General features: G+C 47.0%; 1 protein-coding gene across 4 annotated transcripts in view; it reads left to right on the top strand.

The window, feature by feature from the left end:
* LOC147419468 (uncharacterized) overlaps positions 1-25,252 on the top strand; it is a 149,309-nt gene that overhangs the window by 112,058 nt on the left and 11,999 nt on the right. For all 4 annotated transcript variants that reach the window (XM_086505589.1, XM_086505586.1, XM_086505587.1 and 1 more), the window contains exons 6-9: positions 8,361-8,414; positions 8,508-8,560; positions 8,641-8,730; positions 8,814-8,884. In XM_086505589.1, the coding sequence (XP_086361715.1) occupies positions 8,361-8,414; positions 8,508-8,560; positions 8,641-8,730; positions 8,814-8,884 (268 nt within the window). The remainder of the gene's footprint in view (positions 1-8,360; positions 8,415-8,507; positions 8,561-8,640; positions 8,731-8,813; positions 8,885-25,252) is intronic.

The raw sequence follows: 25,252 nt of genomic DNA, 5'->3' as shown, positions 1-25,252 counted from the left end.
GAGCATGAATTGTCAGAGTCACCAAATGTATTGCAGCTTTACCTTGAAGCCTTTGGGTTACAACCTACTTATGCCCAACCCAACGTGTGCACGCTAGTACATCAAATGTACATATGAATTCAGTGTAATAGATGGAAATGGCAAAAGTATGACGGTCTCATTAAGCCATTTGTATCTATATGTACGACCTTTTGGCGGATACATGCGATGATAAAAGAGTGTTAATAGCACAAGATCATCAGTGGCGTGTATTTATGGTATGCAATCGAGGACGTTTGCGATTTCAAGAGGGGGGTATGTCACGGGGACGTGGCAACTGTTAACTATGTCACAAGGACGTGGCAATTGCTAACTTTAGTTGTTGGTTTCTTTCCAATGGGTTTTGTTTTATTTTTGAGACTCTTCTTGAAGTAGCAAACGGTCGGACATTGTATGGCCAATGTGAACGGTAGTTTCACCCACAGATGGGTAGTGGTCGGCACTTGAATTCGTATGGTAAGAGGATGTCTAGGCTCAGAGCAAGATCATATAGGTCCCCCCGTCGCACTTAGCAAGTTGGTGGATACTAGGTAGTGAACTCGATAAAGGCCTAAAGTCAAGGTGTGACTACCAACAGAAAATATCCGACTATTTTGCCACATTGCACTTTTGGATGCGGTCCCAAATGAGGATAGATGGTCAAATGACCACAGGGAGCCCAACGGAATCATTTCCTAAGATTTAGGGAACTGCTATTTTGGGCCACGAAATGTGTTTGCATCATTATCTCCGGTATGACTAGGGGAACACTTTACAACTGGGCGACCAGTCGGGAGATTTTTAAGCGGCGAACCCGAAACGGGAAAATGCTTGTAAATGCGCCAAGTGTCAATTTTTCATGCACTTTCCTCCTACAGAAAAAAAGGGCGCTGATCTTTAAGCTGGGAAGAGGCCTCATTTGCTCTCTGTCGCAGGTTAAGAGCTATGGAGTGCTTCCTTTCCCTCTTATGTACAGTGCGTGCCAGTAGTGATGCCCTGCACGCTACGCAGTGCTCTCTCTCTCCCCTATGAGCAGTATGTTATGCCCCTCTAGTGGGTTTTTCATTTGACCAATGTACAGTTATGTGGGTTCATGCGCGATTGCCGAGGCAAGAGCCTCTTGCACAGGTATTGGATTAGCTAGCGGCGAATCCCCCGTAGGTACAGGTGAATTTGGAGAGGTTTCACGTCAGAAATCTCGTCCGATTCAAAGGGCAAGTAGCCCTACAGGTGCGGGAGCTCGAGGTCTTGCTACGGATGGGACCGGCACGTGAAACGGAGCCCAAAACAGGGAATTACAGCCTGCTGTGTAGTTTTGCAGGTTTAGGGTTTCGGCCCTAAACGGACCCTAATAACCCCCAGGAGGTTCGGGGACGCGAGGGGACCGCTGTACAGGTGAACTGACGCATTTTCGGGGCAGAAAACACAGAATTCAGCGTACTGCAGATTCTCGCCAGGTTTTGCAAAGTGTCCGTATGCGTCAGGAAAGTCACCTATTGTGTGGGGATACCGACTGTGAAGCGTCCTAGTACAGTTATGTTGCCGAAATCGGGCCAGAACAAGTGTTTCTTAGCCTTGATTGTGTGGGGCAGCTCGTAGGAGATCACAGGTTTTATTCCTTTTGTTAAAGAATAAAGAAATACCGAAAGGGGCACCAATTTTTGGGGCCTACAGGTTGTCGGCGTCTGCTCGGAGCTTTCTAGCTTCTGAGCTGTGTGTGTACTTAGGTGTTAATCCCCGTTATAGGTTATCTTTGCAAAGTACTATGTGTGTGTCTAAAGTAAAGAATTTCGGGTGAAAGCCAACGCCTACCGTCCCACGGGCCGGTTTCAATAGCACTCGGCATTGCCTCTGCAATCTGCTATCGCCATCGCCGTCTGCCTTTGATGGCTCTGCCAGCGTTTTGCTTCATCGCAGCCTTAACTCTGTTTGTTTTAACCTTCTGTGTAAAAAAGTTAATCAATTGTTAACACGTGCTGGCAATATTTGACACGTCACCAGTTCAGCATCTACCGCAGGCTTGCATTTGCAAACTCGAGCCTCCCCCTCTCCCTTTCCAACTTTGTTCGCTTGGCTTTTGCGACCGTTCTCCAATTGCTTCTGCTCCTTGTGCATTGGTCATTAACTTTTGATTTGTGTGATGGCAAAAGTCGGCTTCTTCTCTGAATATCTTCGCCTCTGTTCCATGGCCCTCCGCCACCATCCGGCTTGGGATTTTTGCTACCACAGGCTTCTGCCATCCTAACAACCCCATCTCCTGCTGCGTTTTGGTGTGGACAGCCTGGAGATTTCGCCGTAAACAACTCCTGATATCCGTGGCTTGTTTCTAGTCACTCTCCCACTTTCACATTGGTTTGGTGCTTCCTCGTGCGTTGCTTTCAGATTGCATTCTACCCTTGCTTCTTCTTGGACTTGAGACATGAGATTTCTGGATGTTGGTGCTGGCATGATGGACGGATCTCCCTCAGCATCACAAATTTTCTGTCTAGATACCGTGTTGCTACTGGCACTCGTCTTGTGGATGTGGCTTGGTGTGCCTTCCACCGCTATGTTTCCCTTAATGATTCTTCCTCCCTCTTCCTGGATTGCTCGCTCTGCACTTGGGATTGCCAATTTGCCATGTCCGGCTCCTTGATTGGATTTTAGTATGATGGACTTGTGCCTACCATTGGATACTGCTTTTGGACCTCTTCCTCTTAAGTTAAGTATCCTTTGGCATGTGGATGCTTGCTTGGTATTCTCTTGCATAGTGCTTCTTGGTGATTGTCTAGCCTTGCCTCTCTTTGGTGGAGCTTTTGTTTTTCTTCCCCTTCGGCTTGTGGCTTTAGTCTCTGCAGTTTGGATGTACGTATGCAATATTGATCTGGTGAAGACCTCATTGATGATTCTAGCTCTCATTTTCTAGACCTCTCCGATTGGATCCATTCCTTGAGGCCTCTCCAATTTTGACGTAGCAGGTGGGAGGATTTGTTTGAATACTCCTTCATGTGCCACTTTGGTGACTCACATGCCGACCTTAAGGCTGCCTATTTTAAGTTCAAGTTCTAGCCCTTGCAGCATGGGGTGTGTGTGTGTGTGTGATGAGACTCTGACTGACACTAACTTTATTTGTTGGTTTCCTTCCCTTGATTTTTATTTGATTTTTGTGATCCTCTTTTTGAAATCACAAATGTCCGAACATTGCATGGCCAGTGTGAAATGCCAATGGCCGAGAGTTTCATCCGTAGAAGTCAAGGCCAGTCAGCTACGAGATGGTTGGGCGGATCGGCACTGAAAGCGGACTAGTAGAGAAGTGGCTAGGCTAAGTTAAAGTCTCTTTAGGCCCCTCGGTAAGACTTCATAACATGGAGGGGTTTAGGAATTAAACCAAACGTGGTAAACTGGACACTTGTCGGCTTGAGAAGCTTCATAAGGACATCTGAGCAAGAAGGGGGCGCCCAATTGATTTAGGGGGGGAGGGGGCTGTTTTGGGGCTCATTATGCAATATAGCGCGTGTGTATAGTGGGTGCTTGTGCTCAAGCTTCAATGGAAAGCTTGCCTTCTCCCTTGTCTTATGTAGCGCGATGTTTCCGCTCTCGTGCACCTCTCTCCCCTTTTGAATACATAGTCATAATGGTCAGCTGAAGGGCTTCTCATTTGTTATGTATAGTTGTGGGGATTCTATGCTCAATTGCCGAGGCAAGAGCCTCTTGCACAGGTACCAAATCAGCTAATTGCTGATTCAAAGCAGGTACATGCGGCTAACATGCTGTTTTATAAGGGACAAGTAACCCTACATGTGTGGAAGATCGAGGGCTACCTATAGGAGCGATCGGCTCGCGAACCGAAGCACAAAGTAGGGATTTTCAGCTTGCTGTAACGTTATGCAGGTTTAGGGTTTTGGTAAATTTTGATGTCAAAATGTCCCAGGAGCTTCTAGGAAGCTAGGGACTCATCAAACATGTGTTTAGAGCAATTTAGAGGCCAAAAACAGAGAATTCAAGGTGCTTTAAATTCTTGCAAGGTTTTTAAGATTAGACTAAAGTGCTTGGGAAATCACCGTTTACGTGGGTTCTTGTTCGTGATGACTTCTATTGCGGTTATGCTGCCGAAATTGGACTAGAGCAGGGAAATTTTAGCCCAATAAAAGTGAGACAGCTTGTAGAGGATTACCGGTATTCTCGAGTTAAATAGGAATAAAGAAATACGGCAAGGGGCGCCAATCTTTGGGGCCAGCAGGGTGTCATTGTCTACTTGGGAGCACTCTAGCTACCAAGTCGTGGATTGTTTTGAAGTGGTGAAATCGCAGGTTCATTGGTGAAGCTTCTTTGTGCCATAAAGTGCACGGAAATTTAGACAACATAGTTTTGGGTGAAAGCTAAAGTTTAACTGCCGTTTAGTAAGGCTACAAGCCGGTTTCATGGTTTTGTTGTGAGGACTGCATCACTTTTTCCTCAAGAAGTGAGCCTTGGTCTATTTTGGGCGAAGACACAAAGTACAGATACTTGGAATTTCACTATGGCTCACAGGACGGATGACACTAGAGAAGAAAGCTCTTCTTCACAAGGTAGACAAGCTATTTCTCTAGTGCATGAGGTTGGCGAAAGTTCACGGCCACCACTATCTTGACCCTTTACTGATTTGAAAGCGTCGGAGGATCAAGCAAGATTGGGCAACAAGGAGAGGATATGTTCAAGACCCAACTTATCACGGCTGTGACTATGTTCAATTAGTTAATGATCCCAGGTTTATGGAGTTTTTGCAACCTCCTTCAGTGTCAGAGTAAGCAAGGAGCATCCTTAACTTACGGAGCATGTTGAAGCTCATGTCACAAACTGGTGACGTGGCTGCTGCCCACTAGACCCACACACACACCCCGGAATGTTGACATGGCAGGGTGTCATAAGACGGGCACCATGTGCCAATAGAAAAGAACAGACTGAACAGACTTTTAGCACTTCAATAACAGCTGAACTGAAAGAGAGACGATATGTGACACGGAGTGGCGGAATTCCACCCCAGAGAGTATTTGCTACAAACCTTGGCGCCCCTTTCGGTATTTCTTTATATTGCATCAACACAGTACAAGGCAGTACTCAAGACTCTGCACCTTCTCCAGGAAGCATGCAAAGAATGAGCCCTAACCTCATATTTAAAGGCCCTTGGCCTGAAAAGTAGTTACAGTGAAAAGCCTTCAAAACTCAAAAGCTTCTTGTCCCAAAAGCAACGCCAAAAGCTGCCAGCGTAATTTACGAAAATCCGTACAGCTTGCCACGTCATCGGTCAACGAAAAACACGAAAATCCGTACAGCCTGCCACGTCATCATGCCATCGCAATTTTTGGAAATCTGTCGTACAACTGCCACGTCATCAGCTTTGGGTGAGTGTGTGTGTGTGTGTGTGAGTCCTACTTTATTTTAATCCCTTTATGTCACTGGGGCCCATCGGACGGGGTCCCCATAAGTTGGTAGGACTTCTTCTTCTGCTACTTGTTTTTCTTAGGGTTTAGGCCCCTTGGCTGGCATCTGTAAGTTGGCTCCATTCTTTCGGCTTTGACACGTCAGCAGTTTGTTACATCTCCCCTTCTTGAAAGAGAGTAATCGTCCGCGATTACAGCATATCTGCAAAACAACTCAAGTTAGCTCAAAAATTTCCGAGGGTCATTCCGAGGGACAATCAGTTTGCTCTTTTTTTTGTTAAGGAGTTAGCTTCTCCTTTCGGCTCTTTTGATCAAGGAGTTAGCTTCTCCTTTCGTCCAGATCGGAACTCTTGATATTCCGGCGTAGTAAAATTAGCCATCACACCCAGACCGTACTGATCTTCCATGGGTGTCTTGATGCACTAAAATTACATACCCAAACAATCTCATCCAATTAGGAATATTCAGTGGTTGGCACACACAATGCAAAACAAATGCTCACATACAAGACATAGAAACATAAAGTCGCCGATGAACACTCCTCCTGCATAACCTAACAAGGTCCAGGCCGGGAGATATTCAACGACTCCCTCATCACTCCTCTTGCATAACCTAAAAAGGTCCGGGCCGGGAGATATAGAGGCCTTTTACAACCAAACACCCCCCAGACCGCAGCCTGCGTCGTTTGGAGGTGCTGAGAGTAACCACTGCTCAGACTCCTTAATACTCCTCCCGCATAACCATCCAGGTCCGGGCCAGAAGTCACAACAACAATTATTTTACAAGCATACAACCAAACGCTTGCCAGACATCCGGTCTGCGTTGTTTGGAGATTCAAACAATAGCAAAACAACATTTCTCACTACTCCACCCGAAAGTAAAATCACCAGTCATTGAAACCAGTATTAAAACCAGAGTCAAACATTTCAAATCGGCACCAAGACAAGTTCAAAACAGATACCATCCATTTCAAACAAATTTTCAAACAATACTTTCTAGCTATAAAGAAAAAAAAACAAGTAGAGAGTTCATTCGAGGTTTTGTTTGGACAACCGAACTTTGAGGGCGACTGGCTTGTCCTTCTGCATCACGGTGATGGTTCGTTTCTGAACCTGGAGAGTCGCATCATTCTTGTCGTGCCAAGGCATGCCCAAGAGAATGTCGCAATTGCCTAACTTCATGATGTGGAAATCAGCTTTTCCATGATAATTTTGAATAGTGACTGGAAGAGCACCAATGAGCGGTACCACTTTATGAGTTTGCCCTGTGGCTAGCTCAGCTTCAATTTCTCCACCCTCTGCATCATAATCAAAGTCCATCTGCTTTAAGAATTCTAGATGAATGAAGTTCTCCGTAGCTCCGCGGTCAAAGAAAATAAGGGCTTTGAAGCCATTGACTTTGCCATATGCTCGACACAATTCATTTGTACTCTCAAGGCTTATGCCATAAATATCAGGAACTAGTCCAATAGCGGGTCTAGCTCTCTTAGCAGGAGGTGGCGCTAGGGTTCTGTGGACCGTTGGTGCGGGCGTCGGCTCCTCTGGTCTATCAGTGCGTTTGGGACAATTAGAATGATTATGCCCAGTTTGAAAGCATCCAAAGCATCGGCCTTCTTGTAGTAAGGTGTCTCGTTGTTGAGGCGTCAAACAAGGCCTTTGTGGTTGACTTTCACGAGACTCTCGAGAATTTGTTCTTTGTTGGCGAGAGTTGTGGTTTGTGGCCGGAGATTCTTCTGTGGTAAACTCTAGCTTTCCCTTCATCAGTTTGTAGCCGACCGCGGCATGGTCCATAAGTTCTTGCATGGTAGAGACTTGCTTGGATAGACAATATTCCTGCAATGGTGATGGTAGTCCAATGGTGTATCGCTCGCATTGGGCCTCCAAGGGAACAGATCTAAAGGACACCGGAAGGTATACGTCGAGAAACCTTTGGTTATATTCGTCCATGGTTTCGGTGGCAAGCATTTTCAAGTTGCCCCACTTTGCCAATATATGGACTTCAAACATAGAAGTCATGTAACTACGTGCAAAAGCTATCTTGAAAGCTTGCCAGGTCCTTGGAGCATGCGGTTGTGTCGCGATTGAACTCCACCATTGCATAGCATTATCTTTGAGAAATCCCGTTGCTCGAGAAATCTTGGATTCTTATGTATAGCTCCCCAAAGCATAGATGTTGTCGAATTGCTGTAGGATTTGCAATGCTTTCTTGCGATCTTTCACCCCGGAAAAAGTGAAAAATTCAACTGTCGTGCCGTCATCTTTGAAATCTTTGGGTTGGTTAGGTGCATATCCCAGGTATGGATAATAAGGGTATCCATATGGGCTCCAACCATTGTAGCCTGGTGGTAGTGGTGGTGGAGGTGGAGGCATTTGCGGTGGCAAAGGCAGTTGCACAGGATTAGGGTCAGATGGCTGCACCATATTCCTGAAGACTCCCCCGATCGGAACAGACGGCTGAGAAGGTTGCCGGTTGGAAGCTCTCGTACTTTCTAGTGCCGGAGGAGGAGATACCACCTGGGGCATCAGACGGGGTAACTTCTAGTTCAAAAATTGTTGAAAACTTTTCTTTTGTAATTCTACTAGAATTTAGGGGTTTGCCTCCTAGAATGTACTAATTTGGTATGTGAGCAATATATATAAGGCTTCTTGAATCTGGCTAATGCCAAGTAATACCATGTAAGGCTTTGCTCTAAACTGGAAGTATGACTAAATAAAGGGGTACAGAAATTGGGGTTTCTGTACTAGAAGTTGCAGCAATAAATAATTCTCTGAAACTTGTTTTAGGTGTTAATAGGGACACGCCCGAAATCCTAGCATGCAAAATGTCAGTCAGGGAGGAAATTGAGTGAGCAGTGCAGTAACCAGCTTGTTCAAGACCATAAGAGTTCAGAAATAATGTTTTGCAAATAAATCTTGTTAAGTAGTGCCTAAACTTTTTGTGCAGGCCGCCAGCACAGAGTATTCACTGGTGTGTCCCTCATTTTCCCATCAGTTTGCGGTCAGAGTCATCCAACCAAACCTTTTTTGAAGCTCCATGTGACTATTAGGAAGGGCCAAATTTGATCATCAGATATTTCTGTAATTTTTGCAGATCCTGGCCTTGGTAAACCACCTCTTGTGCGCACTTTTTGGGAGGAAACAAAGGTAAGTAGGACTTATTTTTCTAGCTCCAATTATATTGAAGACGAATCCCTCTGCTAGAGTTTATGGATAGCATTTTTCAGGTTGATTTTGGGCATCTAGAAAGAGAGGTGATAGAAGCTTATGTGAAGTCAAGGGAACCAATGGACAAGGCTGGGGCTTATGGAATCCAGGTTTTCAGACATGATTTTTATACCAAGCATTACATCTTTTGCAATCTCATGCTAGGGTAATCAGGTTTTTGCTGGTTTCCTAGGGCATCGGTGGCTCCTTCGTGAAATCTGTGACAGGATGCTTTTACAATGTTGTAGGTTTCCCACTTTACAGGTACTCACACTCATAAGATATGCTGATCTTTTCAGTTTTGAGAGACAAGCATAATTTTGCTCTTTTATTTTTGGGGTTTTCTTGTGTTGCGATGATGTTATTGTTTACAACCTTAAACTTGTCCAAAGATTCTGTGCATCAACTTCAGTATGCTTTTACAGGGAAGCATTCCATGTTATGTGCCTTGCAAATCATAATAAATTAGGAGGGGATCATCCTTCATTCATCTCTGTGTCTTCAATCATGGGGTAGGAACTCCAGAAATTTGGATGCATAGGAGCAGTCTTCATGTTTGTAATGCACTGATGGGGCCAATCGAAGTGGGGGTGATTGGCTTGCAATGTCGAAGTGTTAGTCATCTCCCATGGCCAGGCTAGGGCCGCTTAGCCTTGGGCATGAGAGGCAAGGAGGAGAAGATTAAAGGGGCAAGAGTCTTTGCGCTGCAATTATACCAGACAAACTATTTGGGGCTACAGACACGTCGTGGAAGTCGTACTTTGAACAGAGCCTGCTCAAAGATTAAGATGGCAGGAGCTAGCTAACTATGTAGAAAAACGCATGTGAAACTTTTTGGCCTGCCAATGGCAAAGGCCTCAGGATTCATTTGGTTATCAGGATTTAGTATCATGGATTCATCATCAAATACTAAATCAAATCATATCAGGATAAAGTGATGATGGTGCTTTAAAGAACATGTCCCTTCCTAGTTTCCTTTGAGCATAGAAATGTGCTCACTAGATTTTATTCAGAAGATCTTTTTTTTTCCTGAGAAGAAGATCCTTCTATTAGTTCATAAAACTGCCCATAGGGCTACAACCACCTCTGCTAGAGAGGGCTACATCAACCATAAGGGGAGACTCTCCCAATGAAAAAACAGCATATGTACAATGAGGGCTAAATCAAGAGATGGGAGGAGGGAAATGCCACAGAGGTGGACAGTAGTGCCATTTGAGCTCACCCCGGACCATGGTGAAGAAAGGCCCAGGGCGCCAGAGTCGAAGGAACCAAAGTTACACGGAACGGGAACGGGGGGCTCCGGGACGTTTCCGGAACGGGGGGCCCTCGTTGTGGCGAAACAGGAACAGGGGCCGGAACGGTAAACCTACAATATGCTTAAATTAAGTTGGATTCAACCTATATGTTAGTAGAGAGCCACACACACCCATTAGTCGAAGTAGAATCTTATGTAGATATGCTTTTCAATGATGCTTAAGGCTTACACCCTATGTCCCTAAGGCTGTAGGTTGTCTTAGGGCCACAAGATGTTTATGCCAATAAGAAACCCTTCTATGCTCTATGTTGGCTGCCAGATGGAGCTTAACACTCCTTGAGGGAGGGATGGAGCTTGAGCCTTGCGGCTTGAACTTCAATTAAGGCTTGGAGCCTTGGGGTCCGAGGGAGAGGAAGAGAGATTTTGAGGGAGAGGGAGAGGGAGAGGGTGAGTTTGAGAGCTTGAGAGTGATGGATCTTGAGGCTTGAACTTTGAAGCCTTGAGGGAAAGGGAGAGAGAGCCTTGAGGCCCGGGGAGAGGGGGAGGTAGAGAGCTTGAGAGAGAGGGTTTAAAGACCTTTATGTAGGAGAGGATGTAAAAAACACCCCCCAAAAAGTTCAAAAGACCTGTCCCAAACAGCCATATTTCCAAACTTTGGCGTTCCAGATTTGCCGTTCCCCGTTTAGCTTGTTCCGGGCCCCGTTCCCGTTATGCTTGGGAAGGGAACGGTGTTCCGTTCCCGTTTCCGTTTCGAGAAGGCACTGGGCTTGGGAACGCGTTCCGGGAACGGGAGGGCCCCGTTCTGCCCGTTCCCTGTTACTTTGGAAGGAACTCCTCTCTGCACTCCCGCATGCAGTCGGAGCTGCCCTGAAGTCTCTCGAACTGTCCCCTGAGAGTATGGATCAACTCCAACCAAAAATCTCGAACAATCTCCGCTGGTGGCACAAGGCGAGCCTCGGAAATGCGCAAGCAGCGGGCCCACCAAATGAACCAGAGTGTTAGGCCATAGACGAGCTCCGAACACACCTCTCTATCACTGCACCACTCCTGTGGGGTAAGCTCTGTAGAGCAGGCTGGAGTGTAGGTGGACCCCCCTGTATCACTATCATCCTGCTGGTGGAGGATAGCTCAAACTGTAGTGCATGGCCCGTGAGAGTGGACCAAGCAGCTGCCCCCCAAGTGTACTGTCGTGCTGTGCAAAAAGCTGGCATCAGCCGAAGGACCCGAAGCCAAACCTTCTGTGCCATAGGGCAATCCCACAGACAATGACGCTGACTCTCTAGAGGATGATCAGAAGCTGCGCTTGCTGCCGAAAGGCCACTATGTACTAGCCAACTCTCCACTACTGTAGCTCTATGTCCAACTAGCCATTGGAACAAAGTGACTCGCCGCGGCTGTCCCATCTCAGTTTGCTACCCCGGCGGAGGGAGTACCTTCCGCTCCTATCCAGGATAGGCTTAGAGATTGGGATTGTTCAGGAGACACCTTGCACGACAGTCTCTGTCGCTGCCAAGGCAGCTGGCATTTCCACAATACATGTTCTGGTTCGGGTGAGGAGGCCTCGACCTTCACCTCAGGCTCAATCCCAGCCTCCTAGGGCGGGTGAGCAGTTGCAGATAGAGTCACAGGGTACTCAGGCAGACTCACCCTCCGAGCTTGGGGCTCAGGCAGAGGAGGGATGACAGTAGGTTAGTGGTCGGCGTTGATAGGGGCCACCACGTCAGCGTGGCCCTCCGGTTCTCACAGGGAACCGTTTCGACCCTCTTCAGCAGGACGAGGTCCCAACTCCACCCTCCATCTTAGCCTCACCTTCAATAGCCCCTCCTCCCCGCCTCGCCCCCCTCCTCCTGTCGCTCCCCGCCTTCCCACTCCTCCATCTCCCACTAGTCCCCCCTGCTTCCACATCTCCTCCCGCTCCTACCCCGTAGCCGACCCATGGGGTAGGACCTTCCTTGGTTGCTAGGAGATCTCTTGGCAACGCTTTTGCCTTGAGTCGCTTGGCAAGAGAGAGAGACAACCTTTCTTGCGAACCCCCCTTCTGGTGCAAACATCTCTTTTTGCAGCAGTCCCTCGTGGACTAACGAGCTTCGACATTCGTCGCAGGTGGGACTTCTTCGCCTATGGCTTCACACGGTTTCTCGACGACCCTTTACCAGACTTTGAGGCAGCTTGTTCCAGAGTCCATGTACTGTTCCTTGCAACTAGAGGGATAGAGGCCGTGGACTCAGCTGTTGGCTTCTCTTTTCCCTTATGTGGTAGGGACCAGTCTGGGTAGACTCTGGACTCAGTGATGGAGTGGCTGCAGGCAAAGGCCCTCGAGTTCTCTCACTACATGGTAGACCTGGGGGTTACAGACCTGGTACAGACTTTGTGGCCGTTGGCCAAGTTCTCAGTGACACCTCCAGACTCGACAGGATGTAGACACATTGTGGTAAACTTCTTTGTTGACACGCAGAGCCCACCATGCTATGTATACATACATGAGGACTCTTGGACAGAGAATTTTGCCATGCACACGGCACGCTCTTCTTGGGCCTGGGCTAGACATTCTTTGCAGTCATGCCTATCTTGGGGACGCTCGGATGCGGATTACTCCCCATGCAAGCCAACCTCAAAGATAGCACGGTTACAGCAGCAGTTCTTTCTTGTTCTCCATGAGGAATGTCTTGTGAAACGTGTAGGGATTAGGTGGGCCCCAATTTTAGCGCCAGCAGGGTCGATTGCCTGAGGAGCTTGAGCGATGCCTTGTGGGCGGAGAGATTGATCTTCTTATGCTGCAGGAGTATCATCTTTGTGAGAGCCTCATTAGACGATGTGGTCAGCTTTTGCATGGGCAATATGAGACATTTTGGTCAGTTGCATTTGGACCTGGTGGTATCCAGGGAGGGGTATGTATGACTATTGCTGACTCTTGCTTGGCAGCAAGCCATTGTGGGCAGAGGTATTATTGTGCCTCGCAAGGCTCAGTGGCTTACTATGTAGGTTCAGGGCTGCCTCTTGGGCTTCCTGAACATCTATGCACCCAATGTGGCAAGTGCACGTGCAGAGTTTTGGTCTCACATGAGTTTTGGTCTCACATTGTAGAGTCTTTGCCGCATGCAGAGCGATGGTGCGTTGGGAGTGACTTCAACATGTTAAAGGACCTCTCTAACAGGACTGGAGGTAGCCATGCTACTGTGCACAGAGCTGAGTTGGCAGCTTGGGAGAGGCTATGTATGACTTTGAGGGTTTCAGATGTCTCGGGGGGTGCACTATGTAATCATGTTAACGTATAACGTGAGTTGTTATATAGGGGGGTAATGAACGGTGAACCCCCTGAGTCAGATGTTCGGCAGCACTCTGGCTTTGTTATGCCCCAAGACAGCTTGGCCTTCTCTCGCTTGGACTGTAGAGTGGGAGGAGTGAATCTATCTCAGATAGATCGCTTCTACGCTAGTGACCACATGTGTGACTTGGGTGGGTCAGTTTGCATTTTGGCTGGGACATCTTTTCGGACCATGCACCAGTGATCCTCACTGTGGGACAGATAGATAGAGGAGGGAAGGGACGATGCCATGCATCCTTGAGAGGATCTTGTTGGACTCAGAGCTCAGAGAGCGAGTGGTGGCTCTTTGGACAAAGGGCTTGGACACGCAGAACTCTCCTGCTCTGACAGAGTGGCTTTGGACTTGCTCATCTTAGTCGTTTCTTTCTCCAGGGGTCTACAACCAACCTGGCTACAGCGAGGGAGGAGCAGCGTCTCCGACGTCTGCGACGGGCCCAGACAGTCTTTGGTTGGAGGAGCAGTTGCAGTAGGCTCGCCAGGAGCTTGCTAGCATAGAGGAAAGGCATCATTAGTTTGCTTTCCATCGACAGGCATCTCAGTGGACCCAGGTGGGTGACAGAGTGACTGGGGTGTTCTTTGAGGTAGTGGGACCCCTTCATGTGCACACCAATGTCAGCTAGTTTAGGAGACATGACGGGTCAGTTGCTTCAGAGCCAGAGGATATGCGTGCAATTGCTATTGATTTCTATTGTGACCTGCTGTCAGGAGAGCCTCAGTCAGAGCGTCAGGATGCATACAGAGAGCAGGTTTGGGCATAGATGCCTTGTCTTGTGACTGAGGAGATGTGCCAGAGGCTTGAGCTACCTCTTCAGCTAGAGGAGCTCCATGTGGCCCTCAGAGCACTTCCCCGAGGTAGTTGTCCCGGTGAGGATGATTTGTTTTGGGACTTGCTTGGCTCAGACCTTTGCAACGCTTTTCAGTACATGTTGCACACAGGAGAGATGCCTGATAGCATGAGTGAGGGCATGATCTACCTTATTCCCAAGGAGGGTGGCTCCTTGGAGATTCGGCAGTGGCGGCCCATCACCATCGTCAACTCAACATACAAAATTCTAGCCAAGGCTCTGAGTTTGAGGATTCAGCCACCACTGCTAGAGAGCATTATACATGGGACCCAGACAGGTTTTGTCAAGGAGCGCAGTATCCTTAACAACATCTTCACTTTTTGGGAGGTGTCTGCCCTCGCGTGCCTCCGAGGTCAGGATCTGGTGGTACTTCTTCTCGATTTTGAGAAGGCCTACGACAGAGTTGATTGGGACTTCTTGGAGGGCACTCTACGTAGGATGGGCTTCTTAGATGCTTGGATCAGAGGTGTGTTAGCTGTCTACAGATGTGCACACTGTCAGGTGCTTTTGGCAGGAGGTAGATGAGACCGTTTCATGCTCATACGCTCGGTTAGACAGGGCTGCCCTCCTCTTTCTGTTCTATGCTGAGTCGATGAGCAAATTCTTGGTTTCACAGCAGGTTGGTCTACATGGCGGCGATGAGCTACTGGATGTTGAGTTTGCTGACGACTCAGCTTTGTACTTGGAGGGCCATGAGGCCAACTTGAACAGGTGTGAGCAGGCTCTAGAGACGTTTTGTTGTGCATCAAGCGCATTGATCAACTGGAGGAAGACAGTGGCTTTCTGGGTTGGCAATGCTTCTACGCCTGATTGGTTGCCAGGTGAGGGTTTTAGACGGATCCCCCCAGGGACTGCCGTTCGCTACTTGGGCTGTCAGGTTGGCTTGGACTTGTCTCCTGAGTAGCAGATTGCTCCCCTCCTACTATCCATCAGGAGGAAGTTGCTACATTGGAGTTCGGCACGACTCTCTTGGGCAGGTAGAGTTGTAGTGGCCAACAAGGTGTTGTTGGCTACTGTGTGGTACATTACATCTTGTTGGATCTTTTCGAGCTCTTGCATTAGCCAGGTAGAGAAGGCTGATCAGGAACTTTCTTTGGTCAAGGCGCAACACTCAGATAGCGTGGGCCAAAGTAGCCTGGTGGGTCATCACTCTACCTTGTTTTGTGGGGGGGGGGGGGGGGGGGGGGTTTGGGGATCATAGACCCAGCACAATAGAGCAGAGCGCTTCTTAGGAAGTTTGTTGTCAGAGGACTGCTTTCAGGTGAGCAGCCCTGGAAGGAGTTTTTGCTTCAGCGGCTTAGAGCTTGAGTGCTTGAGGCAGGAGGCCCTTGGAGACCTTCCATCATATGGATATTTACAGAGATGCGCAGAGTTGGTATGAGCAGGAGACTGGAGAATCGTTTTGCTGTGAGCCTGCTTCACACTTGGAAGCGGTTGCGGAGAGGCCTGGAGCAGCACCAACCCACCTACACGGAGGAGCGCTTGAGACAACCCCTTATTTGGAACCCCATGGTCAGTACTCAGAGAGGTCACTTGGTTCGTAGTAGGCCTCATGTTTCTTGGGGTCCCATGGCAGAGGGTCCAACACGCACTCTAGGTGATTGGCAGAGGAGTTACAGAGCATCCGGCTGCAGGGCATGAGAGGGGAGCAGAGCATGTGTCAGGACATCACAAAGGCAGTACAGGCTGAGTGGCTCACTCCTCTAGAGACGGCAACTTCCAAATGGATGGGGGCCTTCACGCGACTGGAGGTCCTCATCGCAGTTCGAGCTTGCTCAAAGACTGTACCCTCCATGTTCTTCAAGATGCAGGGCGACGATCGATTACATAGTCTCTGTAGAGGCTCCACAGGTTGCAGAGTGCTGTTTGCAGAGGATCCGAGTAGTGGGCATCTGCGAGAGAACTTGTGTCATTGATCCTGACCCAACAGCTCTTGAGACAGGCCATTGGAGGCTTTGGGCTTGGGAGAGCTGTTCACTGGCACGATTGTAGTGGGATTCTGGAGAGTGGTTTTGGAGGGACCCTTTCTCCTCAGCTGACCATCTAGGGGTCCCTTTCTTTCAGTACACTGTTCGACTGGGTTGTTTCATTTCTCTTATTTAGAAGATCTTCAAAGATTTACTTTGAGAAACTATTCTCACATTTTCATTGACGGGCACTCACATAGTTTGAACTACCTCTAATTGGCTACTCTGGATTCTACAGTTGCTAGGGGTTTCTATTTGTTATAAATCCAAGGGGTCCACTCAGATGGGTTGGGATCTATAAGCTCTTCCTTTTGGGGTGATCCATCCTAGCTGGATTGTCACTAGAATGCAAGTGTAGGAGCCCCTGCCAGTTGCTCAGGTTGTGAAGAAGAAGCCTTTCAATAAGGCTAATTCATTAAAATTGAAATCCTTCAATATTTGCTGCTGAGAAATAAAACAAATCATTAAAACAAAGGATTGTCCAAATCTGACCCTTCAACGTGCACGCGTGTGTGTAAAGGGGGAGAGGGGGGGTGAGGCTTTTGATTTCCAGCTCTGTACACTATCGAAACCCTAAATCAAACCTTCAGCAGGTGACGAAAGTCTAAACTGCCCTCAGCAGGTGGCGAAAAACCCTAAATCAGTTCTTCCAGTGTCTTTGAAGCAACAGGTTTCATTCGTAGTAGTACTTTATTGTCTGTGCGTGGTCTTCTTCGGCTTCGACTTAGAATTGGAGTGCAGAATCTCGTCTGTTATATTGACAGTGTGTGAATTGTACTTTTCGGTAGAAAGTGCTGTGTTGGTCGATTCATGGCAGAAGAAGCTGCATATAAGCGTAGGAAACAGATTGATCTATCCTCAATGGATGCTGCAAACATCATCAAAGAATGTTTGTCAGAGGATTTTGCCGATGCTTGGAATGCTTGGGAAGGTCAACAAATTGCTATTGAGTGGTTATTCCTGTCACAAACTGCTGACGTGTCAAAGCCTTGAAGAATGGAGCCAACTTACAGATGCCGGCCGAGGGGCGTAACAAGTAACAGAAGAAGAAGTCCTACCAACTTATGGGGCCCGGTCCGATGGGGCCCCAAGTGACAAAGGATTAGAATAAAGCTGGACCCTCACACACACACAGCGTGAAACTGATGATGTGGCAGATTTTTGGAAATTTTGTTGATAGTACTGATGTGGCAGGTTGTACGGATTTCCGTGTTTTGCGTTGACTGCTGACGTGGCACTTGTGTAGAATTCCATGATTTACGCTGGCAACTTTTTGGCATTGCTTTTAAACCAGAAGCTTTTGAGTTTGAAGGCTTTTCATGTAAACTGCTTTTCATAGGCCAAGGGCCTTTAAATATGTGCTAAGGGCTCATTCTCTGGCATGCTTCCTAGAGAAGGTGTAGAGTCTGGAGTACAGGCTTGTAGTGTGTTGATGCAATATAAAGAAATACTTAAAGGGGTGCCAAGGTCTGGGGCCAATACTCTCTGGGGTGGAATTCTGCCACTCCGTTTCTTGTGTGCTCTCTCTCTTTCAGTTCAGCTGTTATTGAAGTGCTATAAGTCTGTTCAGTTTGTTCTTTTCTATTGGCACGTGGTGCCCGTCTTGTGATAGTGGTATCAGAGCATCAGGCGCATGCTTTTCCGAAAGCATACCGGTACCACCAAAGATCAGACAGAGCAAGATCTCACTTCGAAAGCTCATTGGAAATTTTAGGTTCGTGTTCCGACCCCGGACTTACTAGCCACTCCCACCCTTACTTCATCACGCATCGGGCACACTCCCGTCCTCACCGCTCATGTCTTATGCATAAGCCATAAAGATCACTTGCAAGATAAGGATCCAAGATTTGTTACAAGTCACTGTGTTTCTCAAAAGCAGTGCCATGCAAATGTTGATGTCTATAGCTACCAAGCAGCACACTCCAAGGACTTGGCAAGCTTTCAAGAAAATTTTTTCCTGAAGTGTATGGTTTCTGACATCTTCCTTCAGAGTGCAACTTCTGGCAGAGGGGTATTTTGAAATGCTTGCCATGGAAACCCTAGCAGATTATAACTTGAAATTTCTCGACATCTCCCAGTAGATGTCTCTTCATGAGCAGATGACCTTAGAGGTCCAGTGCGATTGCTATCTTGGGATTACCATCACCGCCAAAGAAACATTGTTTGTCCAAGGGCTGATGGACCATGCTGTGCTTGGCTATGACCCTATGGAATGAACCTAACCCTAATTTTTTGGTGCAGGTTTGAGGATGGAAAGTCACTCGACTTTTCGAGCTCGAATGATGTCGAGATTGCTTTTTAAGTTTGAAATCTGTTTGAGAACTTGTTTGGTGATCCTGTTTGGAATTTGTTTGAAATGGATGGTATCTGTTTTGAACCTGTCTTGGTGCCGATTCGAATTGTTTGACTCTGGTTTTAATACTGGTTTCAATGATTGGTGATTTTACTGCCAGGTGGAGTAGTGAGAAATGATGTTTGAGAATGCTTGTTCTTACTCATGGCCCGGACCCTTGTGGTTATTTGCGGGGGGAGTATTGAATGATTGAAACGTGTTGTTTTTACTAATAGCCCGGACCCTTGTGGTTATTTATGGGGGGAGTATTGTTGTTGTGACTCCCGGCCCAGACCTTGATGGTTATGCGGGAGGAGTATTAAGAAGTCTGAGCAGTGGTTACTCTCAGCACCTCCAAATGACGCAAGTTGCGGTCTGGGAGGCGTTTGGTTGTAAAAGGCCTCTATATCTCCCAGCCCGGACCTTTTTAGGTTATGCCGGAGGAGTGATGAGGGAGTCATTGAATGTCTCCTGGCCCGGACCTTGTTAGGTAATGCGGGAGGAGTGCTCATCGGCGGCTTTATGTTTCTATGTCTTGTAACATGCATATGTGAGCATTTGTGTTGTGATGTGCCAACCACTGAATGTTCCTAATTGGATGAGATTGCCTGGGTATGTAATTTTAGTGCATCAAGACACCTGTGGAAGATCAGTGCGGTTTGGGAGTGATGGCTAATTTTACTACTCCTGAATATCAAGAGTTCCGATCTGGACGAAAGGAGAAGGCAACTCCTTGATCAAAAGAGCCGAAGGGAGAAGCCAACTGTAAGGTGCAGCGGAATGAATGTTTGAACTTTGCTCAAGATGAGTGCTCCGAACTGTGCTCAAGGTTCCCTTTGTTCTTATGGACGGGAGAACCTTCCGTTCTTAACGAGAGAGTGCAATGGACACAAACACAATGAATGGACACTGTGCGTGCAAGTGTATGAGACTAAGAGATAGAGAGAGAAGAGATATACAACACCAGAGACGTTGTAAAACCCTCATCCGAAGGCCCCACTCTCGTCGGCGAGAGTGGTCTACTATTGATTGCACAAACCGGTACGATGGGAATGCATGTGACTGATGCAAGTCTAGGCTATGTCGACGACGAGGCCGACACCAGGGCTGAAAACTGAAGGTCTTTATCTGCTGTCCAAAGTCACTAATGGCTGAATTTTGCTGTGGACAAAAACGCTGGTTTTGGGGCTGATTTCTGCTGGTCTTTGTCACTGAAATTTTGCAGGTCTTAAGGCTGAAAACTGCACTACTTGTAGGGCTGAAACTGATGTTCTTGAGGGCTGAAACTGCAGGTTCTTTAGGGCTGAATCCGATGTTGCTTTATTGCTGAAAAACGCCAGCTAGAAGGCAGGGCAATATGGCTGAAAAATGGTAGGGTTGGAAGTATTCTTGTGGTGACGCCTGGGATCAAAAACGCTAGGCATGTGATCTGCTGGCGATGAGGGAGATCTGGAAACGCCAAGTGCGGGGGGTGTATGGCGAGGATCACCTTCATGAAAAACGCCAAGGATGGGATCTTGCTTGGAGGGGACATCACCAAGGTTCTTGCTTGAGAAGTTGCCTGTTGAGCTTGGCTCCTGTTGCCTCTTCTGCCAAATAGTGCTAGTCTAGGTTTGCTTATATACAAACTCACTCATTTTGCCCTATCTACTTTCCAACAAAAGTCACTTAAATTAATAAGTGAAAAATATCAAAAATAGGGAAAATAGGCTAAATGCACTAGAAAATTCCCCTGAAGGATTCTGATGGGAATGCTTATGATCATGCTGTGTGCAACCAGAGGATATGCATCTACACTAAGTGACTGGGCATGCACGGTCTACGAATAGTTTCACAAAAGTGCCAGATCACTTCTAATATAGACTGACTGGACTGACTGAACCCTTGTCGTGCTGTAGCTTGTCCACGGACACATAGGGTTGGATGTGTTAGGTGACATCCCCTCCTTTTCAAAGTGAGGTACTGGTACCGAACTGTATGGCGTCGAGGGAGATCGCCAATAGCATCCGGAATCGTGGAAGGGACTCTTCGCCGGCCCACTCTGATGTGTGGGTCGTGCGGTACTTGAACTTCATAAAGGTCCGCAACGCTCGCGTCTTTGGGCTGCGCCGAAAGCGACAAAGTCTTCTGTGGCTCCTTCGATGCTTCAACTTCGTCGAGAGTCATGCGTCTTTCTTCTTCAAGAATCTCCATGGCTGAAAATTCCTAAAACCACTTCCAACACAAAATCATGAATATACCTATTCCATGTAAAGTGAGTGGAAAAAATCATGTCGTCCTAATAGATTGTGCATGCAATGCAGATGAACCAATAGACGGAGTGCCAAACCGTTCACCACACACACGCAAACAATGAGATCGAATCTTTCTCTGATGATCTAAAGCAATCAACTGTGGCAATTCACAACGGAAATGCCCATGCTTGGTGCTCATGCTTTCATGTGCTCTTTCTACGAATGTGTCATGCCAAGGAAGAGACATGGAATGTGACTTCCTTGAATGCATACTTTTCAGCCTTTCATGAACAATCCGCATACATTCGTGCTCATTCATGAGTGAAACGTGCTCAACGTACAATATGTCATGCCTAGGAAAAGGGATCACATAAAGACGCTAACTAAAATACAGGAAACGATCACAAATTAAACACTCGGACAATGCGTGCGTATCAATCATGCGAACACATAATACTTCCTGTGATGGTTCTTTGGACCTAGGCTCGAGTGCCAAGATCGGTTATTCCTGAAGGGGTGCTTTGGACGTAGGCTCGAGAGCCAAGATCGATCCTTCGTGATTGATCGAATCTGCAACCATGTTAGCTTCGCTAGACAAAGCATCAACTAACTCATAATCCTTGTGAACAATCACGCCATCTTCATGCAAATCATCATGCTTGTGAGAAATGACATCTTGATCATGCAAATCATCATGCTTGTCATTGTCATCCAAATCATCATGCAAATCAATTGCGTTCAAATCAGGATGCTCATCATTATCATTCAATTCATCATGCTTCTCATAATCATGCAAATCCTGTGGGTCATGCTTGGGAGAAGAAGGGAGTGAGAGAGGCTCCTTTTCCTAATTCTGTGCAAAGTACGCCTGCACTTGAGAAAAAAGTCGCCACAACTCTTTCATGTGTTGGTCGCCCTTCTCTTGTCTTGCTTTGTTCTCGCGATCATATTCTGCTTGTCTTTCGTTGTGCTCGCGATCAAACTTTGCTTGTCTTTCTCTGGCTTCCAAGCGTGCTTGCTCGTGCTCACGCTCTATGGCTGCCATTCCTTCTTTGTATTCACGATCTATGGTTGCCCTTCGTTCTTCGTAGGCCTTTCTTTCTGCTTTTCTTTCTTCGCATTCTCATTGTCTTTCCATAAACAATTGCTCCAACTCCTCCATAGGAGTTAGTGCAATCCTTGGCCTAGATGGGGAAGGGGGAGGATCGGAAAAACCTCGTGGTGGGGGAAATTCTTCTTCGCCTCTCTCATGCTCATCACCTCCAAGTGAAGTATCCATTCCGCTTCGAGTGATGACCATCCATTGAAGTCTTGGGTTCTTGTGGGTTCTTAAGTTCACGAGGAACTTGGGTTCTTGGGGGTCTTGAGTTCTTAAGTTCACGAGGAACTTGTTCTTGCGGGTCTTGGGTTCTTGAGGTTCTTGAGGTTTTCTTTCGCTTGCAAACCGTGTTTCAGAAGGATCTTCTCTTCACCCGAGTTCTTCTCTTTTCTGCGAGCGCACCCCTTGGCGGCCTTGCGCTCACACCAAGGTTGCTTTTTCCCACCTCACGTCGATTGGCCGGCCGCTAAGTGCACGGTCCACTCTCAATGAGTGAAAAGAGGCACAAGGGGAGGCTGGACAAGCCCTTCTTTCTTGGGATTCCTGTCACTCTTCAAAAACACGATTAGGAATCGACATGCCCAAGCGAACTTGGGTTTGTGCGACCTCAACAAGATTTTTTTTTTTTTTGTGATTCTTTCCTTGAGTGATACAGAATTGCCAAAACTCTGATACCAATGTAAGGTGTAGCAGAATGAATGTTTGAACTTTGCTCAAGATGAGTGCTCCGAAATGTGCTCAAGGTTCCCTTTGTTCTTATGGAAGGGAGAACCTTCCGTTCTTAATGAAAGAGTGCAATGGACACAAACAAAGTGAATGGACACTGTGCGTGCAAGTGTATGAGACTGAGAGATAGAGAGAGAAGAGATATACAACACCAGAGACGTTGTAAAACCCTCATCCGAAGGCCCCACTCTCGTCGGCGAGAGTGGTCTACTATTGATTGCACAAACCTGTACGATGGGAATGCATGTGACTGATGCAATCCTAGGCTATGTCGATGACGACGACGGAGATGACGAGGCCGACACCAGGGCTGAAAATAAAAGGTCTTTATCTGCTGTCCAAAGTCGCTAATGGTCGAATTTTTCTGTGGACAAAAACGCTGGTTTTGGGGCTGATTTCTGCTGGTCTTTGTCGCTGAAATTTTGCAGGTCTTAGGGCTGAAAACTGCAGTACTTGTAGGGCTGAAACTGATGTTCTTTAGGGCTGAATCCGATGTTGCTTTATTGCTGAAAAACGCCAGCCAGAAGGGAGGGCGATATGGCCGAAAAACTCTAGGGCTGGAAGTATTCTTGCGGTGACGCCTGGGATAAAAAACGCTAGGCCTGTGGTTTGCTGGCGATGAGGGAGATCTGGAAACGCCAAGTGCTGGGGGTGTATGGCGAGGATCACCTTCATGAAAAACGCCAAGGATGGGATCTTGCTTGGAGGGGAAACCACCAAGGTTCTTGCTTGAGAAGTTGCCTGTTGAGCTTGGCTCATGTTGCCTCTTCTGCCAAATAGTGCTAGTCTAGGTTTGCTTATATACAAACTTACTCAATTTGCCCTACCTACTTTCCAACAAAAGTCACTTAAATTAATAAGTGAAAAATATCAAAAATAGGGAAAATAGGCTAAATGCACTGGAAAATTCCCCTAAAGGATTTTGATGGGAATGCTTATGATCATGCTGTGTGCAACCAAAGGATATGCATCTACACTAAGTGACTAGGCATGCACGGTCTACGAATAGACTCACAAAAGTGTCAGATCACTGCTAATCTAGACTGACTGGACTGACTGAACCCTTGTTGTGTTGTAGCTTTTGTCCACGGACACATAGGGTTGGATGTGTCACGTGACTCCAACTCCTTGATCAAAAGAGCCGAAAGGAGAAGCTAACTCCTTAACAAAAAGAGCAAACTAATTGTCCCTTGGAATGTCCCTCGGAAATTTTTGAGGTAACTTGAGTTGTTTTGCAGATATGCTATAATCGCGGACGATTACTCTCTTTCAAGAAGGGGAGATGTCACAAACTGCTGATGTGTCAAAGCCCTGAAGAATGGAGCCAACTTACAGATGTCGGCCAAGGGGCTTAAACCCTAAGAAGAACAAGTAACAGAAGAAGAAGTCCTACCAACTTATGGGGACCCCGTCCGATGGGGCCCCAAGTGACATAAAGGATTAGAATAAAGCTGGACCCTCACACACACACAGCCTAGAATTGAGGACACGGCAAATTTCTGGAAATTACACTGACAGTGCTGACGTGGCAGGTTGTATGGATTTCCGCGTTATGTGTTGACTACTGACGTGGCAGTTATACAGAATTCCGTGGTTTACACTGGCAGCGTTTTGGCATTGCTTTTGGACCAGAAGCTTTTGAGTTGAAGGCTTTTCATGTAAACTGCATTTCATAGGCCAAGGGCCTTTAAATATGTGCTAAGGGCTCATTCTCTGGCATGCTTCCTAGAGAAGGTGTAGAGTCTGGAGTACCGGCTTGTACTGTGTTGATGCAATATAAAGAAATACCGAAAGGGGCGCCAAGGTTTGGGCCCAATACTCTCCGGGGTGGAATTCCGCCACTCTGTGTCACGTGTGCTCTCTCTCTTTCAGTTCAGCCTGCTATTGAAGTGCTATAAGTCTGTTCAATTTGTTCTTTTCTATTGGCACGTGGTGCCCGTCTTGTGACAATTCCGGTTCAGCAGCTTATGGATCCGGTTGCACAATATGCGTTGAATGCGGTTTGTTTTTTTTCCGTGCAAGATGCCTTCGACGCAAGATGTAGGTAAGTGGGTTTATTTTTTGTTGAAAAGAAAAGTAGTATGAGGGGTGCCCGAGGTTTTTATGGAGTATTCTTGGCAAACATCGACGCTCGTTCGCAATTGTTGGAAATGTCGCCTTTGTTTTTCAATATGCAAATGACACATGTATTGCCATGGGGGCTTACTAAAGACTATTAGAGTTTGATACGGCATAGGTGTCCAGTTTGGGTGGGAATAGTCGGATTTCCACGTACGTGGAAGCACTTCTTACCTCTTTTAGCTGCTCAGTTGGGCAAAGTGATGTATCCCCCAAACTTGGATACCAATTTCAATAGATCCTGTGTGCTATGGGATGCGGATAAACCAACACCTACAGGAATAATAGTTGACTCTGTTGATCCAGTAGTGGGCAAAAAGCCATTTAAACTCAAAGGGGGGAAATTTGCAGGTGCATGTTATGTTTTAGTTGTGGTAAATCTGGTCATATGCAGTGTGAATGCCCAAAACCGCTGTTGAAATTGCCTCCTTCTGCTGTTCCTACATTTGGAACTCATGCCCATTTGGAACTCATGCTACCTCTCCCTCCTCTTCGTCTATGAAGACAAAGCCGGGGGAATCTAATGGAAACATGCAGTTTCAACAAGATAAAGATAAAGTTAAGCCTTTGACTAATGTGCAGTCTAGTGCAAAGGATGATACCAAAGGTAAAGCCAAATTGGGTGATTGCACTGATGGTAGGCAGATTCCAAAGAAGGCGGCTAAACCTTGTGTGCCACCTGTCTCAAGAAATCATGTACCTGCTTCAAATGGGATAAGTGATGGGAGCTC

Source organism: Adiantum capillus-veneris, chromosome 29 (assembly GCF_014529385.1).
Source record: "Adiantum capillus-veneris isolate H3 chromosome 29, ASM1452938v2, whole genome shotgun sequence".
Taxonomy (NCBI): Eukaryota; Viridiplantae; Streptophyta; class Polypodiopsida; order Polypodiales; family Pteridaceae; genus Adiantum; species Adiantum capillus-veneris.
This window is presented reverse-complemented; position numbering and strand designations above follow the sequence as displayed.